The 19,917-nt window shown below is 42.0% G+C and overlaps 1 protein-coding gene across 3 annotated transcripts in view; it reads right to left on the bottom strand.

Moving 5' to 3' along the window:
* NELL1 (neural EGFL like 1) overlaps positions 1-19,917 on the bottom strand; it is a gene marked incomplete at both ends in the record, with an annotated part of 913,276 nt that overhangs the window by 890,534 nt on the left and 2,825 nt on the right. For all 3 annotated transcript variants that reach the window (XM_082626303.1, XM_082626304.1, XM_082626305.1), the window contains one exon: positions 14,030-14,158. In XM_082626303.1, coding sequence (XP_082482429.1) covers positions 14,030-14,158 — 129 coding nt within the window. The remainder of the gene's footprint in view (positions 1-14,029; positions 14,159-19,917) is intronic.

Below are 19,917 nucleotides of genomic sequence, written 5' to 3'. Positions count from 1 at the left end.
CAGGGAAGACCTCCTTGAGGAAGTGATATATAAGAGTAGGAGCCAGACAGAGAAAATGCAGCTATAAGGTGGTCTTCCAGGCAAAAGGCAAGCAGGAATGATGGCATGGGTCAGGGAAAATCTTGGGGGAGTCAAGGAACCAAGAGGTGGCCAATGTGACTAGAGTGATTTAGATGGGATCAATGCAAGGGCACGGCATTAAACCAAAATTGGTCTTCCTTTAAATTATTTCTAACAGAGAATTCCAAAAGTAATATGAGCTGCATCATGATGTGGTGTTACTTCCATCACCAGGCGACCAACCATAGGATTGGACTAATGGATTATTGGACAATGAAGGATTCCCTTAAAGAAGCCTCTCTATAGTGAGGTATGTATTTCAAGAATTTAAGAACCATGGGCAAGGAAGCATGCACAAAGATGTACCTTTAAGTATTGTTTGTCAGAAATCTGAATCAAGCCAAGTTTCCACCAATAGGCGAATGAATACATTGTGGGGTTATACACCAGTTCAAACTAATGAACTAGATCTATTCATCCTCAAAAGAATAATGGTGACTATAAAAAGTTTCAGAAAGGTCCATACTATATGATGCCATCTATATGTCTTAAGCCACACAAAGCAACAGCTAACATTTACCAAATGTTTACTATATGCCCAATAATATTCTAATATATTACATGAATCAAGTCAACCCACAGAACAATCTGAAGATAGATGCTTTATTATCCCCATATTACACCTGGGCAAAATGAGGCAAAGAGAGGTTAAAGAACTTCCCCAAGGTGATATAGCTATCGAGAGTCATATCTGGGATTTGAATCTAGGCCATCTGGTTCCAAAGGCTGTAGTTAGCCCCTACACATACACCCTCTCTGTTATGTATTTTGTGTATGGACACATACAAAAACATAAATGTGGCAATATATAAATGTGCAAACACATGCATATACACAAATGGACTAAATACTAATCAACCATGTTAGTGATGGCCTTTAAGGAGGTTGAGAGAGAGAAAGAACAGGGAGGGGAGTATAGAGACTTCAACTTAGTCTAATGTTTTGTAAGGCTCTAAACAATATGACAAAATATTAACATTTGTTGATTCTAGAAAACAGCTACAGTGTTGTCGCCTTGTGCTTGTCCACATTTTTCTTTTCTTTTGCAAAATAATTCCTTGTCAAGCTAAATATTCTATGACTTTAAAGACCTGAGGTCCAGAGAAGTCAAGGGATATACCCAGGAATCAACAGTGAAAGAGCCAAGCTAGACCCTGGGTTCCCAGGCTCCCGGGGCAGCGCATGCTCTGCGACCCCATGCTGCCAGATGGTGTGTGTGCCTTATTTTTTCACAGACTGTAAGCATGAGGGCTGAGCAAGCCTAGCTTATCAGAACATCTTGGCTCCCCTTCATACACTGGCTGCATCCCTGAAAAGTTGTATTTAAATAAAATATTTGCATATCAAATCATATTTTCTCCACTGATTTACATTCTAATTTTGGAGATGTGTTCCCACAGAAAAGAATTTAGTCCCAATATGTTAAAATAAACCCCAATTAAGAATCACAGCATTCATTAAAGAGCACAGCAGTTAAGGTGGAGCTAATTCTCCCACAATGCCCTCTCAAGAAAGCGCTGGTCAAATGGCCACAGAGACTACTACATTTTAAATGGACACATATTAAACTGTAGCTCCATGGTTAATTCTGATTTTCTTGCATGTTCTCTTTAAGCAGCCAAACAGATTACCAGGTATTCATCTCCAGATATTCAGCAGGACCCTCCAAGTGAAGGAATTATTAAAAACTCTATTAAATGAAATTCATCAACTTACAAAACAACCATCTGTCCTGGTTGATTTAAAATACCTGCCAAGGAATAAAGATGCAGATGTAGAGAATGGACTTGTGGACATGGGGAGGGGGAAGGGTAAGCTGGTACGAAGTGAGAGAGTGGCATGGCCATATATACACTACCAAATGTAAAATAGATAATTAGTGGGAAGCAGCCACATAGCACAGGGAGATCAGCTCGGTGCTTTGTGACCACCTAGAGGGGTGGGATAGGGAGGGTGGGAGGGAGATGCAAGAGGGAGGGGATATGGGGATATATGTATATGTATAGCTGATTCACTTTGTTATAAAACAGAAACTAACACACCATTGTAAAGCAATTATACTCCAATAAAGATGTTAAATAAATAAATAAATAAATAAAAATAAAATACCTGCCAAAATATATTTTGGCAGATTGTCCTTTGGTGTCTCTTAGAAGAAGATATATCTCTAGCATATTGCACCTATTTTGTCTTTCCCACCATCATGAAGTAGGAAAAACAGCCATGAGACGGATTGAGACCTGCACAAACTCTGCAGGTATAGACTCCTGAATTTAAATCCTATGTCTGTCACTACAACTAATGTCAGTTACTGGAACTCTCTGGGTCTCAGTTTCTTCATCTGTATAATGGACATGAAAACAGTAGATATACAGGAATGTTGGTGGAAGGATTAAAAGGCAGATAAATTTTAGGAGTTGAGATAACCCTTCTTTTAAAAAAAAATGGAGGTCAGACAACAGTTATCCATCCTTATTAGGAATTAAGTAAGTAGGTAACTGCAAATATATACTCCGTGAGAGAAAATGAAACAAATATTTTCCTGACTGTAAATACATTAATTGTTTAAAGTTATCTGAACTTACTTTATACCTATTTATTTGCTTGTTGTCTGTTTACCCTGAAGAGCCAGACTTCTGATTTGCTCACTGCTATATTCCTGGTGCTTGAAAGAGTGCCTAAAACATAGTAGGTACCTGTTAAATATTTATTTAATTTTTAAAAGTACATTTTTCTGAATAAATACTCTTAATAATAATATTGACTAACATTTTCAATTTCTTTTTATGGCTTACAATAAATTTATACTATCTAAATTAACCCTTAAAAATATCTTGTATCATAGACACTACCATTATTACTTAATGTCCAGAGAAGAAACAAATCCCAAGAGGTAATTTGACCAAGGTCAATTTGTTAGTATGGAATTGGCTCTTATACCTAATAGTTTCTAAAAGAATTATTTTCTTTTTACATTCTCTGCTGTCTCTCTCTATCTCTGCTTTCCTTAATGTACAATTTGATAGGAAAAGGAGCATGATTGAGAAAATAGATTTTAGTGCAGATGTTAGAAGTGGGCAGTTTTGGGAAACAAAGACAGAGTTTATTTGATCTATGACATCCATTTACTCACATAGCCATTGAATGATTTTGCAGAATATGCCAGTGCAGGTGTTAGTTTGCCCCAGAGAGGAACTTGTAAACCCACTCCACTCCCACAGCTTGCTTGAGGGTTTGTTTGTTTTTGCTTTTTGTTTTTTGGCAAGAGCAAAAAAATACCTATATTTGGGAGACGCTGGCATGTGAATTGAATCACTCCACTAATTGATTAAATGCAAAGTTATACTAAATCACTCTACTCAAAGTGAGGTTGACTCGGAAATGCTCTCAGAGGTAATTAGCGACTAGGCGCATCCAATCAACAGAAAAAACAATTTAGACTTGGGCAATAGTGGGTGGCAGGAAATCTGGAAGATCAGCATTAAACAGACCCTTTGGGTAACTCCATCTTACTCAGATTTTCTAAGCATTAAGAGCTATGGCTCAAACTTCAAGCACCATCTGGTAAAAATGATTATACATAGGCAGTGCTCCTATGAAACAGAAACAGATTTACTTCCTATCCATCTTTCAAGTTCTCGTTCAGGTGCCACCTTCCCCAGGGAGCCTTCCCCAGGTTAGCCAGTGAGAAGAAATTTCTCTCTTCAACATACTTTATCCACACCCCGCTGCAAGCCCATCCTCTTGTCCTCTACGTTACAATGTCTGACGACATGCTGTGTTTGCCTTCTAGCCTGTACCCTCTTGCAGCCAGGATCTTTGCCTTATTCATCTGTGTCTTCCCCAACATCTAGCTCAAAGCCTAGAATGCAAATAGGTGCTAAAAGCCTCAATCTTCTCCTCAAAGTATCCCACATTAGCCTTTGTTCTATCTTGTCACATAAAACAAGCTACTGGAAAGATACTACTTTTTCTTTAGAAATTCTCCTAATGTAGAACTCCTAAAAGGTAGCACTTTCCTGACAGGAAAAAGAAAGTAACACATTAAAGAATTTGCACTCATGTATATTCTAATTCACTTTTATAAATGAAACACCAATAGACAGACAAGTCCTCCCAACTACTCAACGCTAAGACATGGCCAGCCAGGGAGAAGTACAGTCCCAAACCATCAGAGCTTCTCTGAGTCCCACTCAAAGCAAAGCAAAATATTCCAGAATGATTTTTGAAACTCTGATTCTGGTATTCAATATTTAGGATGTTTTTCAGCTTAGAGAAGACCTATGACAGTCTTACACATAGCCATTTATTCTCCCCACCCCCATCACCAATCCCTATTAAAATATGATTTATTTCAGGTAAGAAGACAATAAAAATCTTCCTCATTCAAGCCTTTACACTCTACAAGGACAGCAGTGACAAAGATAACCTTAAAAAGCTGAGTAGCCAGAAAATAAATCCTATCAGGCTTTGGAGCTGGTATGATAGGAGTGCTTCCAGTTAACTGAGCTTTCTACTTAAATTTATCAATATTAAGAGGCTAGCATTGAAATGAAGGTTTTCACTCCCTCAATACACATCAACTCAGAGCTGGACTTAGGATGGTGAAATAGGAGAAGAAATAAAAATAAACGAAGGAAGGCCTCCCTGGTGGCGCAGTGGTTGAGAGTCCGCCTGCCGATGCAGGGGATACGGGTTCGTGCCCCGGTCTGGGAGGATCCCATATGCCGCGGAGCGGCTGGGCCCGTGAGCCATGGCCGCTGGGCCTGCGCATCCGGAGCCTGTGCTCCGCAACGGGGGAGGCCACAACAGTGAGAGGCCCGCATACCGCAAAAAAAAATAAAAATAAAAAAAAAAAATAAACGAAGGAAAGAAGAATGAATTTGTTTTTTATACTTTATATTTTTCTCTTTTTTCTTTTTTTTAATTTATTTTATTGAAGTATGGTTGATTTACAATGTTGTCTTATTTTCTGGTATACAGCAAAGTGATTCAGTTATATATCTATATATATTATTTTTCATATTCTTTTCCATTATGGTTTATTACAGGATGTTGAATATAGTTCCCTGTGCTATACAGTAGGACCTGATTGTTTATCCATACTATATATAATAGTTTTTTTTTTCATTTCCACAAGGCAACCTGTCTCAGGCAGTGGGGAGATCCACTTCCAGCTCATGGGAAAATGAGTGCGTGGCAGAGGGGAACAGAACAAGCCACAGTAGCAGGACAGCCAGGGTGATACATGTCACCTCAGGCTTCCATGTTTCCGTGTCTCTGGGGCTCTGGCTCTGGCTTAGCTCCCACCCAGGCAGCATCAGTTATACTTATTTTTCAAAGTACTTTCTCACACACTGTCATTTAATTCTTACAATCAATCCCATTTCCAGATGAGGAAACTGAGGCTGGAAGACATTAAGAGACATATCCACTGGTCCCCCTAAGTACTGCCTCAAGGTACTTCCATTTACTTACTGTTAAAATGGAAGCATGATAATAATTACCTTATATGGTTGTAGTACGGTAAAATAAATTAATATATAGAAAGTGCTAACCCCTGATCTCCTGCCTCCTCCCCAATCCTCTGCTTTTCCCACTATCCCAAGTTACCTCTGCAGGTTAAAATCTGACATTAAGGGACTTCCTGGTGGTGCAGTGGTTAACAATCCACCTGCCACTACAGTGGACATGGGTTCGAGCCCAGGTCCAGGAAGTTCCCACATGCCGCAGAGCAACTAAGCCCATGCGCCAGAACTACTGAGCCCGCGTGCCACAACGACTGAAGCCCATGTGCTTAGAACCCATGCTCCGCAAAAAAAAAGCCACCGCAATGAGAAGGCCACTCACCGCAACAAAGAGTAGCCCCCACTCGTTGCAACTAGAGAAAGCCCACATGCAGCAGTGAAGACCCAACACAGCCAAAAATAAATAAATAAAATAAATAAATTTTTTTAAAAATCTGACATTAATAACACACAAGACAGATGATACACAGAGGAGAAGAAGACCAAAGTTATACCCTATTACTTAAAAATGCATGGACTCACATTTAACAAGAGTTTGCCATGGACCAAATACAGTGTATTGTGTGTATTAATGTGTATTCATTTATTACGTGTATTAATTTATTTCATCCTCACTACAACCATATATAGTAAGTACTATTACTACCCCATTTTATCAGCGAGTAAATGGAGGTACTTTGAGGTAGAGGGATTAAGTAGTTTGCTACTTACTATCATGTATTAAACTTTAAAGATAGGATTTCTTAACTTGCTCATATTAACTGAACTGTGGTGAAACGCTAACATCTCTGAGCCTCTCTAGACCTGCACTGTCCAATATAGTAACCCCAAGCCACATATGGCATTAGAGCACTTGAAATATGACTAGTGTGGTGGAGGAAATTAATTTTTAATTTTATTTAATTTGAATTAGTTTGAATTTAAATGAATATTCAATGCAATGGCAGTTTTCAAGACACTGGACATCAGTCAGTGAAGAACAGTGACCCTCAAGAGATGGAAAACAAAAGAGATGGGCCCTACAATTACCCAAGTTTACCCCTCTGAGAGAGTTTCCAGGCTGTGCCATAGGGAAGAGAAATGCGGGCAAAGCCCAGCAGTCTTCACTCAAATTGAGGTGAAGAAGCTGAGAGTGTGGGGAGACCAAGGCACCTAGATTTCACAGGACAGCACACATGAGAGATAATGGCAGAGAGAAAAATATGGAACTCTCTCAGCTGACATAGAAGAACCGCCCAAAAGGCAACAGTGCCTGGCGTACACACAGGGCCAAGAAGAGTACCTATCCTCACCACTCAAACTGGAAAACCCCATGATGCATGGGGCACTGGGTAGAGTACACAGAAGGTCTTGCCTCAGTGATGGGAAATAATTAATTCTATTCTATATACTAGCACTAGCACTGCCCTGAGCCATCTAACAAATCTTATAAGTAGGATCCACGGGCTTCCCTGGTGGCGCAGTGGTTGGGAGTCCGCCTGCCGACGCAGGGGACGCGGGTTCGTGCCCCGGTCCGGGAGGGTCCCGCGTGCCGCAGAGCGGCTGGGCCCGTGGGCCGTGGCCACTGGGCCTGCGCGTCCGGAGCCTGTGCTCCGCGACGGGAGAGGCCACGACAGTGAGAGGCCCGCGTACCACAAAAAAAAAAAAAAAAAAGAGTAAACATGTGATTGATTTTCTTATTATCTAAATATGTTCAAAAGGTAATTGATTAATTAATAAAAATAACAACAATGTAATATGGAGTTTATAACAGAATTAAAAGTAAAATGTATGACAACAACAGTACAATGTCAGGGGGAGAGACGTATACTCTTGAAATATACTTATTATATACATAAAGTTGTATCACCTGAAGGTACACTGTTGCCATTTAAAGATGTATACTATAAACCCTAAGACAACCACTAAAATAATGAAACAATGAGTAAGCCAACAAAAGAGTTTTTAAAAAATCAGTTAAAAAGTTCAATTAATCTAAAAGAAGCCAGAAAGAGGGAAAAAAGGAAACAAAGAATAGATAGACAGATAGAAAGCAAACAACAAAAACATAGATTTAAATATGACAGTGTCAATAATCACATTAATATAAATGATCTAAATACCTCGATGAACAGAAAGTATCATACTGGTTTTAAAAAAAAAGTAAGACCCCATCTATATACTGGCTACAAGAAAAGCACTTTACATGTTATTATATGATTAATCTCGAAATAACTATGCTAGGTGAAAGAATTCAGATCCAAAAACAAAAAAAATAGTAGACACTGTATAATTCTATTTATATACAATGTCTAGAAAATGCAAACTACTGTATAGTGACAGAAAGCAGATTAGTAGTTGCCTGCAGATGGGGGTTGGGAAATATAGGACGGAGGGATCATTTTAAAAAGAGGAAACTTTGGGGGTGATAGGTATGCTCATTATCTTGATTGTGATGATGGTTTCACCAGTGCAATCACATATCAGAATTAACAATCGATACAGTCTGAATATGCACAGTTTATTATAAGCAATTACACATTAACAAAGCTGTTAAATTTTTTAATGATACTTAAAACTATGTATGGAATAACTTGGCAAATCTACTGTATACTCTAACTGTAACTATAAATTATGGACTAGATTTTGAAGACTTTGAAAAAAATGTAAAATATTTCATTAATAATTTTTTGTATTGACCATATGTTGAAATGATAATATTTTTCATATATTGGGTTAAATAAAATGTATAGTTAAAATTAATTTCATTTGTTTCTTTTTACATGTTTAATGCAGCTACGACAAAAATTAAAATTACAGATATGGCTCACTTACTTATATTTCTATGGGGCAGTGCTGCACTGGAAAGGAGTACTTATCTGGAGGAAACCGGAAATATCATATTGCTCACATTTCTGCCCAACAGTGGGTAGTCATCCTATGGTAGACAAAATGATATTCCCTACCCCCAAAAGATGTCTGCATCTTTATCCCCAAAATCTATAAATACATTACTTTACACAGCAAAAGAGACACTGCAGATGTGACTGAGTTATGGATCTTAATATGAAGAAATTATCCTGGATTATCCAGGTGGACCCAATATAGGGAAAAGGACCCATAAGGGTCCTTATAAGGGAAAAAGGGGGCAGAAGAGTCAGTACCAGAGAAGAAAACATGACAGAAACATAGAGAAGGAAATGTCACCTCAGAAGCAGAGGTTGAAGTGATGCGCCCACAAGCCAAGGAATGTAGCAGCCTCTAGAAGCTGGAAAAACAATAAACGGATTATCCTATAGAGGCTCTAGAAGGAACACAGCTCTGCCAACAACTTGATTTCAGCCCTTTTTAAAGCCCACTTTTGACTCTGATTTCCAAGCAAAGTGTTGAAGTTTCAGCCTGGTTTCTCTTTGCTGCTTATAGTAAAAGGTAAGAAGAAAAAGACAGATTGAGGGAAGAGCTGTTGAGCAAAAAGGAACCAGGACTGATTATATGCAGAATTCCCAGCCTATCCAGATGGGAAAAGACAATAAAATTAGGAGATTCACTGTCAGCAAAGTCTACTCTGGAACAAAGCCAAGGGTGTGGCTGAACCACCTTTTGCTAGTGACTCTGAAGGACCAAAGTGTCAGAATATTCAATCACACAGAGGGTTCTTTGAAGAGATCATGGTTGGAATTCATGGATCCCCTCAGCCATCCCAGCAGAAGTCAGAAACAGAGATTAGATTATCTCGGAAAGATCTGTAAATGAGCCTTTTGTCTAATGGACAGCAGACCCTCCGGGTTCGTGAGAATGTTATACCAGCAGAAACACTGCCAATTTGGACTGAAGGGGACAGAAAGAACATGAAATGAAAGAAGGCTGATCGACTCCCAAAATTCAATAAGCAAGAAACAGGTTGATAAAACTATTCAACTACAAACCTACGCTACTATTCGTGAAAAAGAATGATTCAGAGGAATGAGTCACAAGCCCAGAAGGCAGAGCCAAGGACCATAGAGAATGATCCTCAGGCCCTGAACCCAGTGGAGTTTGCCCTGCTGGATTTCACATTGTCTTGAGCCTGGTGACCCCTTTCTTCTTTCCAATTTTCCCTTTTGAACAGGAACTTCTATAACAGGCATCCTATACCTGTCCCAGTATTATATTTTGCAAGCAGATTACTTGTTTTCTAGTTTCACAGATCCACAGATAAAGAGTAATTTTGCTCCAAAATGGCAAATACTCAGAGTCCCACTCATACCTGATTTAGATTATTTAGATAGTGGAATTTTTCAACTGATGAGTGGATGAGATTTTAGACTCTGAGCTGATATTATAATTGGTTAAGACCTTTGGAGATATTGGAATGGGGTGAATGTATTTTGCATGTGGGGCAGACATGAATCTTTGGGGGCCAGTGGGCAGACTTTGTGGTAAGCAGAATAATGGCTCCCCAAAAATGTCAATGTCCTAATTGCCAAAACCTATGAAATATGTTACCTTACATGGCAGATGGACTTTGCAGATGTGATTAAATTACAGATCCAGAGATGGAGAGATTATCCAGGTAAGGTAATCACAAGAGACCTTGAAAGGGAAAACCCTCCTCAAAGTCCCATAATAAAGTTAGTTACTCTTCCCAGCAAAGAAGTTGAAAAGCTCTCCCTATTGTTGGAGAGATTTGGGATGGTAGATATCCCAAAAGCAGCTGCTAAAGCAGAGAACACACAAATTAGAAAGCAGAGATCTAGCCCAGGGAATAAATAAATGAGTGAATGACCAGCATATAAAGTAGGCAACAAGCCTTTCATAGAGCACATTGGACAGAGGAAATTTTAATTCAATTCAAAATGTTTACTTGTCACCTACTGTGTGCCATGCACAATACTTGGCCTTAGAGATGTAGGGGTATTTAGACAGGAAGACTTCTGCTTTCATGAAGCTTACAGATGAGCCAGGCTTCCATAGCAACTCTGTTGGCAAAGTGTCAGCAGCACTTCTCAAATCAAGAATGGGATGGTGAAATGTCTATTTAGGTCTTCTGCCTATTTTTGGATCGGGTTGTTTGTTTTCTTGATATTGAGCTGCATGAGCTGCTTGTAAATTTTGGAAATTAATCCTTTGTCAGTTGCTTCATTTGCAAATATTTCCTCCCATTCTGAGGGTTGTCTTTTCATCTTGTTTATGGTTTCCTTTGCTGTGCAAAAGCTTTTAAGTTTCATTAGGTCCCATGTGTTTATTTTTGTTTTGATTTCCATTTCTCTAGGAGGTGGGTCAAAAAGGATCTTGCTGTGATTTATGTCATAGAGTGTTCTGCCTATGTTTTCCTGTAAGAGTTTTAGCGTCTGGCCTTATATTTAGGTCTTTAATCCATTTTTGTTTTTTTTGTTTTTTGGGGTTTTTTTGTGGTACACAGGCCTCTCACTGTTGTGACCTCTCCCGTTGCGGAGCACAGGCTCCGGATGTGCAGGCTCAGTGGCCATGGCTCACGGCCCAGCCACTCCACGGCATGTGGGATCCTCCTGGACCGGGTCACGAACCCATGTTGCCTGCATTGGCAGGCGGACTCTCAACCACTGCGCCACCAGGGAAGCCCCACCAGTGGTAGTTTGATAGGGATTGCACTGAATCTGTAGATTGCTTTGGGTAGTATAGTCATTTTCACAATGTTGATTCTTCCAATCCAAGAACATGGTATATCTCTCCACTTACCCCAACATAATAAACAGATTGCCAACAAACACATGAAAGGATGCTCAACATCACTAATTATTAGAGAAATGCAAATCAAAACTACAATGAGATATCATCTCACACCGGTCAGAATGGCCACCATCAAAAAATCTACAAACAGTAAATGCTGGAGAGGGTGTGGAGAAGAGGGAACCCTCATACACTGTTGGTGGGAATGTAAATTGATACAGCTACTATGGAGAACAGTATGGAGGTTCCTTAAAAAACTACAAATAGAACTACCATACGACCCAGCAATCCCACTACTGGGCATATACCCTGAGAAAACCATAATTCAAAACGAGTCATGTACCACAATGTTCATTGCAGCTCTATTTACAATAGCTAGGACATGGAAGCAACCTAAGTGTCCATCGACAGATGAATGGATAAAGAAGATGTGGCACATATATACAATGGAATATTATTCAGCCATAAAAAGGAATGAAATTGAGTTATTTGTAGTGAGGTGGATGGACCTAGAGTCTGTCATACAGAGTGAAGTTAAGTCAGAAAGAGAAAAACAAATACCGTATGCTAACACATATATATGGAATCTAAAAAAAAAAAATGGTCATGAAGAATCTAGGGGCAAGACGGGAGTAAAGACGCAAACCTACCAGAAAATGGACTTGAGGACACAGGGAGGGGGAAGGGTAAGCTGGGACAAAGTGAGAGAGTGGTAGTGTATATATGTCCATATATACACTACCAAATGTAAAATAGATAGCTAGTGGGGAACAGTCGCATAGCACAGGGAGATCAGCTCGGTGCTTTGTGACCAGCTAGAAGGGTGGGATAGGGAGGGTGGGAGGGAGGGAGACGCAACAGGGAAGAGATATAGGGATATATGTATATGTATAACTGATTCACTTCGTTATAAAGCAGAAACTAACATATCATTGTAAAGCAATTATACTCCAATAAAGATGTTAAAAAAAAAAAAAGAATGGGATGGCCTCTCAACAGTAACTGAAGAGACCTTGCACAATGCAAAGAGAAAACTAATCTACTGTTTGTATTCTCTTAACCATGCCCAGTTTACTTGCTTCACCAATTCCTTAGTAAGAGTAAGCGGAAATTAACATATCCGTAGTTTTGTTATATATTATTATATAATATCTGTAGATGTGCTGTATATTATTAAGAAGGCTTAAATTCTCTGCACAGGAAATATATATATCTCATCCCATAATGTTGGTTCAGTCATTCTAAAATAATCCTTTTGTTATCTTCACAAAAGACTGGGTTAAAAGAAGCCTGCCAGGCATTTTCATAGAGGAATAGCTAGGCTGCCATATCTGATCAGATCACTCCCCTTCTTCAACTCATCAAAGGCCCCTACTAATCTGAGAGTAAAGTAAAAAACTAACATGGCCTATGTTTGCAATAGTTAACAAGTACATGGCCTCCCACCTGTCAAAATAGACACTGGCCATAAAGCATCAGTACACCCAAGCCCCCGCATATAAGCTAAATATCAATTCTGCCTTCAGGGCCCAGTGTGACCTAGCCCTTGCCTACCTCTCCAGCCACTCACCACCTTTCAGCCATGCTAAATGTCTTTCCATTTGTTTCTGCCTTCAGACCTTCCTACATACTACTTTCTCTGCCCAGAATGCTCTGAGCCGCCACCTCTTCCTACACCAAGCTTTCTATTCATTTTTCACTTTTCTGCTGACATATCACTTTTTCAGGGTAGCCTTTTCCTGACCACCACCATCTCCCCACTCTCAATAACTCAGATCTCCCTGTATACTCTTATTTGGCAACCTATACACCCCGTTCATGGTTAGTATAGCCATTGGAAGTCAATAATTACTTGTGTAATGAATGTTTCTCTCACTACATTTATTTACTCTTACTAATAATCCTACTATTAGCATGTTGCCTGGTACACAATAGGAGTTCCATAATAATAGCTAATACTTACCAGGGGTTTAGTATGTTATCAGGCACTGTTTGAACCACTTTAATGGATTAGCTCCTCTAATCCTTGCAACTGCCCCATTAGGTACTATTATTTCAGATGAAGACACAGGCAGAGTCAGCCTAAGGAATCGCCCAAAGTCGCAATGTCAATAAGTGGTAGGGTTGGAATTTAATCCCAGGCAGTCAGGCTCCAGAGCCCAGGCTTTTAAGAAGCACACTATACTGCCTTTATGAATGCTTGCTGAACAATGTAATGAATTATAGTCAAGTTTATAGTGGGCAGAAACAAGTAAGCTGTACCCCTAAGAAAATGCAGCCATGAAACATCCTCTTTGTGCATGGTCGACCCATTAAATGAGAGATAAAGATATAGGAACAGGAATGGACATAGGTATAGGTAAAGATATGAATAACAGTAGAAGGAATATCCTATAAAAATAATGTGGCTGGCCAATGGCTTTCAAGGACTTTACAAATTCATTCCACTTCAGATCCCCACCAAAATCCCCTGGGAAATATGTCACTGCCAAGCCAAACATTTCATCACCACGCCCCCGACTGCCCCCTCCCACACCCTCAGAACACCCCCCAAATATCTAAACACCCTCGGCATTTCTGAACATTCCTCATGACGGTAACACAAGAGAAATAGCAGAGATGATCCTCGGACAAATACACACCAGAGGAACAGTCCCCAGACAGACCCTCCTCCCCAGGTTCTGCCCCCATGCGAAGGAGAAAAATGTCTTTACCTTTAAATAAAAATGCTTTGCTGGTATTGTGCAGTCCAGACACCTGAGTGACTCCAAGGGTGGTGTTCACGAGGTCGAGCTCAGTGATAATATCCATCTGAAGGTGGGGATCCATCCCGAAGCCCACCACTGAAAAGGAACAAAGAGCCATCTTGGCTTAAAAAACGCTGACTTGCTTGCGGCAACATGGAACAGAAATGACAGAGGCCAGGAGTGGCAGGGAATACAAGGAACCCAGTGATGAGTGCTTAGAGATGCTCTTTCCCTGGATGGAAAATGAAGGCAACTCTTTGCTCCATCAACCCCACTGATATTGTGGTTTTTCATCCCTTCCCCCTCTCCCATTCCCCATTACAGGTTGATAATCCCTATGCAAAACCCTAGGGGCCAAATATATTTCAGAACTCAGACTGGATCATCTGTTGGAAAGCTAATATGGCCCATATACTACATTTTATGTAACACCCTCAGCAAAGTCTGCATCAGTACCCCATAACCAAACACGATATTTGTAGAGCAAAAAGTCTGATACTGTCCTCTAATTGGTGTACATAAAGACTATAAATAGCCTCATATCTGTTCAGGTCAGGTTTTGCCACCAAAGGAGTTCAGCTCAGGGTAGGTTTTGCTGTCAGGTGAGTTAAGAAGAAACTTTGGGTTTCTGAGCTTTTTTAGATTTGGGAACTGTGGATACAGGATTGTGGCCCTGATCTACCTGCTTCAGAGACTGATACAGTAGTTAAATCTGACACCAGCGTCACCAGGAAACACCTCCACAGAGCACTATGAACGAGGCAACACCACCTGCGATGAAGAGGAAGAAAACGAAAGGGATCCTGTCCCTGATGGATAAGGGTGGCAGAGGGACCGGCCAGGAAAGAGAATCCCCAGAACAATGGATGCAGATTTCAAGGGGATTCGTGAAAAGTTAGACACCCTGACAACTCTTGTTGGAGAACCTTAGCACAGAGAAACAGGGCCCTGAGCCCCCCTTGCCTCATCTGAAAAAGGCAAATCCTTAAGCCTGTCTCTCATCTACAGGGTGTTCTGCAGAATGATTCACTCATGACTGCAAAGTGGCTTCCAATTATATATATTAATAAGGCTAGCGATCACTCCAAGGGACTATGTTTATGCCATTCCTAAAGGCTGTGCCTGTCTACACTTAGCACCTCAGTAGTTCAGTTCTGATTGCACAGTTGGACATTTTTTAATCAGCAACAACTGTCAACGTTTGTCTGGTGGTAATGCAGTCGCTGAGGCAAGATTTGGAGAGCTTACACCCAATTTGTTCCAGAGAGACGGAGTGCATTTCATCAGGGCATCAAGCGCTGTGACAATCTCATCTGTCCTGCCCTCACCCTTTTCCCCACAGATCTGGAGAAGGAAATGTACCCTCTCCTCACTCTTTTCCTGTTAGGAAACAGGGGCTGCTGCAGCAATCTAGGCTTCTGTCAACAGAAGGTGGCTCTGGGAAGGGTCTTTGGAGCCGAAGGTGGACAAAGGGTTAAATTAAAGGCACAGTGCATAGAGCTGCCTTCTCAATTTTTGTCAGGCTTCCCCTTGTCCTCTGAAATGCAGCCAGATGCGAGACCAGTTTACCCAAAGACAACTCATTCATTCAGTCATTTTTCAACAGATATGACTGAGTGCTTTTTATGTAACACACACACAGTGCCTTGCGAGGCACTGGAGATGGCCTCCCTGGGCATGCATTCCTAGGGCAGCGGGTGAGGAGATGGCAAAAAATAAACAAATACATAAATAAGATAGCTTGAGATGGCAATAAATGCCACGAAGAAAATAAAACAGAATTATGAAACAGAAAGCAGCTTGGATGGAGGCTGAAAAGGGTGGTAGAGGAAGGTTCCTCTGAGCAGACACCTGATGACTATAGCAGCTGGCGACAGTGCAGTTATTCCGGAAGGGAAGATCTGGAGGGGAAAGCTTTCCAGGTTTAGAGAACAGAAAATGCAAATGCAAACCAGGAACAAACTTGGCGTGTAGAGGAAACAGTGAAAAGGCTAGTGTGGCCAGAGCAGAGTGAGCCCGGGGGAGAGTGGTAGAAAATGAGGCCCCAGAGTAGGCCCTGCCTTGTGAGCCACAACAAGGAGAGGGACAGTATTCTAATTGCAATGGAGTATCACTGGAGGGCTTTAAGGTATGTGTTTAAGGGGAGGAAGAGTGGGATGTGCTCTGATTTACCTTATGATCTCACTTAAGGTTCCATCCTACCTGCTTGACACAGACTCCATTCACAAAGACTGATGACTGGGCTTCCCTGGTGGCGCAGTGGTTGAGAGTCCGCCTGCCGATGCAGGGGACATGGGTTCGTGCCCTGGTCCGGGAAGATCCCACATGCCGCGGAGCGGCTGGGCCCGTGAGCCATGGCCGCTGAGCCTGAGCGTCCGGAGCCTGTGCTCCGCGGCAGGAGAGGCCGCAGCAGTGAGAGGCCCGCGTACCGCAAAAAAAAAAAAAAAAAAAAGACTGATGACTGACCGAGTACCTACTCTATGCAAAGAAGTCCTGCGCTAACGGGCATCTATCAGCCCAGGTCACAGCACCATGAGCCTCTTGTTGAGACTGGGAATGTTTTTCTCCAAGTGAGCTCAGATACCAGCAGTTCTATGATCACCTTGAAAAGGCAGGAAAGGAACTAATATTTCAGTTTGATCTATAGTGTATGGCAGAAATTAAATGAAGAGTGATCTCAGAGGACCTCCACACTAGTCTATCTCTGGCCAGGAATTTGCAATGTGGTTTGGGAAATGTGCCTTTAGCTGGACACAAGAGGAAGGAAGCATCCCTGTAGCCTCAGTGTCCCCTGAATTTAGGACCTGATTAATTAATTGATGAGTGGATGTATGATCACTGCTTTGGGTGCAGTGATCTCAGGGCAATATGCATACCTGGGGAATACCACGAGAGGACAGGAGGGCATTCAAGCCCAGGAAACTTTCTAAAAGGAATATGGTTGACTGAATTCTTGGCTTCAAATCTTTACCCCTGGATTTCCCTGGTGGCGCAGTGGTTAAGAATCCACTTGCCAATGCAGGGGACACGGGTTCCATCCCTGGTCCGGGAAGATCCCACATGCTGCAGAGCGCATGCACCACAACCCATGCACCACAACCACTGAGCCGGCGCTCTAGAGCCCACGAGTCACAACTACTGAGCCGGTGTGCCGCAACTACTGAAGCCCGTGCGCCTAAAGCCCATGCTCTCCACCAAGAGAAGCCACCGCAAAACGCGCGCCTCAAGAGTGGTCCCCACTCAGGGCAACTAGAGAAAGACTGCTCGCAGCAACGAAGATCCAGTGCAGCCAAAAATAAATTTAAAAAAAAAATCTAAAGATTTTTTTTATTATTCCCATAGCCACACCCTTTGCTATGTGGCTTTGCATGTCCTTCCAAGGGATGGGAGTAAACCTCCCCATCCCTTGACTTTGAGCCCAGCCATGTAACTAGTTTGGGTCATTAGGATGTTAGCAATGTCACACAAGCAGGGGCTTGGATGTGCCTGTGTGGTGGGGACTGTTCTCTTGTACCTCTGCATCACAGTGAGAAAAACATGGCCCTACTGGGCCACTGCTCCAAGGAGACTAAGACACACGGAGCAGACACCCTACCTGGGTTTGGAACGACTCCCAGCCAAACCTGGCCCCAGTGAGCTAATACCAAACCAACCGACAGACACATGAACCAAAAGAAATGTTGCTTTGAGTTTAGGGTGGCTTGTTATACAATATTATTGTGGCAGTAATTGACCAATGCGGGGACTAAAGACCCACGATAATGGTTATCCTTAAGATGTTTGAATCTCCCAAACTTGGAGCCCTGCAACCGGACAAGCCTAAAAGGCACCCACACAGATTCTGTAGAACTGGCAGAACACCCCAATGGTGCCCTTGGATTCCCGTCTCCATGCGAGAACAACTCAATCTGGAAACAACACTAAACTAAGAGCCACTTTCAGTCCTGTCTCTTCTCCCTACTAAATTTGTGCCCTTGGAAAAATCACTTCACTTCTACGAGCTTCATTTCCCTTAACTGTAAAATGGGGATAATACCCGCCTCCCAGCCTCGTGAGGTTTCAGTGATAACTGTATGAACACTCCTAGCACATATCTGGTGCCCAGCTGGGGTCTGCTGCATCTGTCTTTCATAGGACCAGCTCTCCAGACCATTCCAGCTCCCTGGTCAACTCCACTGGAATCATACAAACGGTACAGGTGGCTCCCATTTTCCCAGCCCCTCCACATGCCCAGATGACCTAGAAGGGCTTCTCACTCTGGCCGTGCTTTTTTTTTTTTCTTTAATTTATTTTTTGGCTGTGTCGGGTCTTCGTTGCTGTGCGTGGGCTTTCTCTAGTTGCGGCGAGCGGGGGCTACTCTTCATTGCGGTGCACGGGCTTCCCATTGCAGTGGCTTCTCTTGTTGCAGAGCATGGGCTCTAGGCACGTGGGCTTCAGTACTTGTGGCTCGCGGGCTCTAGAGCGCAGGCTCAGTAGTTGTGGTGCACGGGCTTAGTTGCTCCGCAGCATGTGGGATCTTCCCCGACCAGGGATCAAACCCGTGTCCCCTGCATCGGCAGGCAGATTCTTAACCACTGCACCACCAGGGAAGTCCCTGGCTGTGCTTTGTGAAATCTATATATTAAATCTCTATTAACCCCTCCCCCTATATCCTGCAAGCGAAGGGGCTTCCCTGGCTTTAAGATAACTGTATTGCTCTAGTCATGAAAACATCCTATTAAAACAGAACAAGAGAAATCAATTAGGCTTCCAGAAACAGAACTGTATTCTTTTCTCTAAGTGGTCCCCTTCAAGATGAAAATACCTGGTGCCAATAGCTGGATGAGCAAAAGACAGCACTTTGCCCACTGCCTAAAAAATCAGAAAATCTATTAATAAGGCAGCATTTGCAAGGCTTCACCTGAACCTTATACAGTATGAAAGTATTGGTTCCATAAAAATATTTTTTGTATTTTAATGTTTCTGCTTCTTATCCAAGCATGGAGCTCTTGCCCTTTCCAAGGAAACTCTATTGAAGTTTTCTACTTTGGCCATAACTGCTCTCAAATGGCTGAAGCTGGGTATTGGAATTAAGCAGGATAAAAAGCTTCTGGGGAAAAAAAAATATTTTTTAAAACCTGAAAGGCAGCATGTCAATGTCGCAGAGGCACTTGAGGCCTGGCTCTGAGATTCAGAATCTCCACCCTAATCTCCCAGGATACCTGCTGCTGGCCACTCCTCGGTCTAGCCCAGAGAGCGTTGAGACCCAAAGCCCACTCAATCCACCTTCAGGGTCCCAGGCCTAAGCTCCCAAGCAAATCCTCCTGGATCTGGCTCACTTCAAATCTAATCCAGCTCACTGTCCGTGATGGCAGCTGTTTTCCTCTGGCCCATGCAGGGGAATACGATGCTGGAGAGATGCTCCAAGACCTCATTTACCAGCAGGATTTCACAACCATTTGATCGGATTTGGGCCTCTGGACTCCTACAAAGTTTCTTACTACCCCAAAAGCAACATCCTTAAAGAATATGCTCTATGCCTGTTCCAAATCAGCCAAAGTTTCACATGATCACTGGAGGCTGGGGGCTTTTGTTCACAGCTCTATTATTCAATTCATAGTTAATGAACTGCCTGGGAGGTGCTTCTAAAAGAAAAGCTCTCCTTTCCAGAAGGTGGCAGCAAAAGGCATTCACTCAGCCCCAGGGGCTCCCTCTAACCATTGCCCTGGTGACCAAAGCACACTTGAAAGCCATGGGGGAGTAATCACTGAGTTTTACATTATTCACACTTCCAGGTTACTGGAGAGAACTCAGGGACATAATGTATTATTACTGCTGTGTAGCCTTCTAAATTTTCATTATTAGTGATGTACCTG

Source organism: Mesoplodon mirus (genome assembly GCF_964341445.2).
Source record: "Mesoplodon mirus genome assembly, chromosome: 7".
Classification (NCBI taxonomy): Eukaryota; Metazoa; Chordata; class Mammalia; order Artiodactyla; family Ziphiidae; genus Mesoplodon; species Mesoplodon mirus.
The sequence above is the reverse complement of the archived record's forward strand: the minus strand, read 5'-3'. Positions and strand labels throughout refer to the sequence as shown.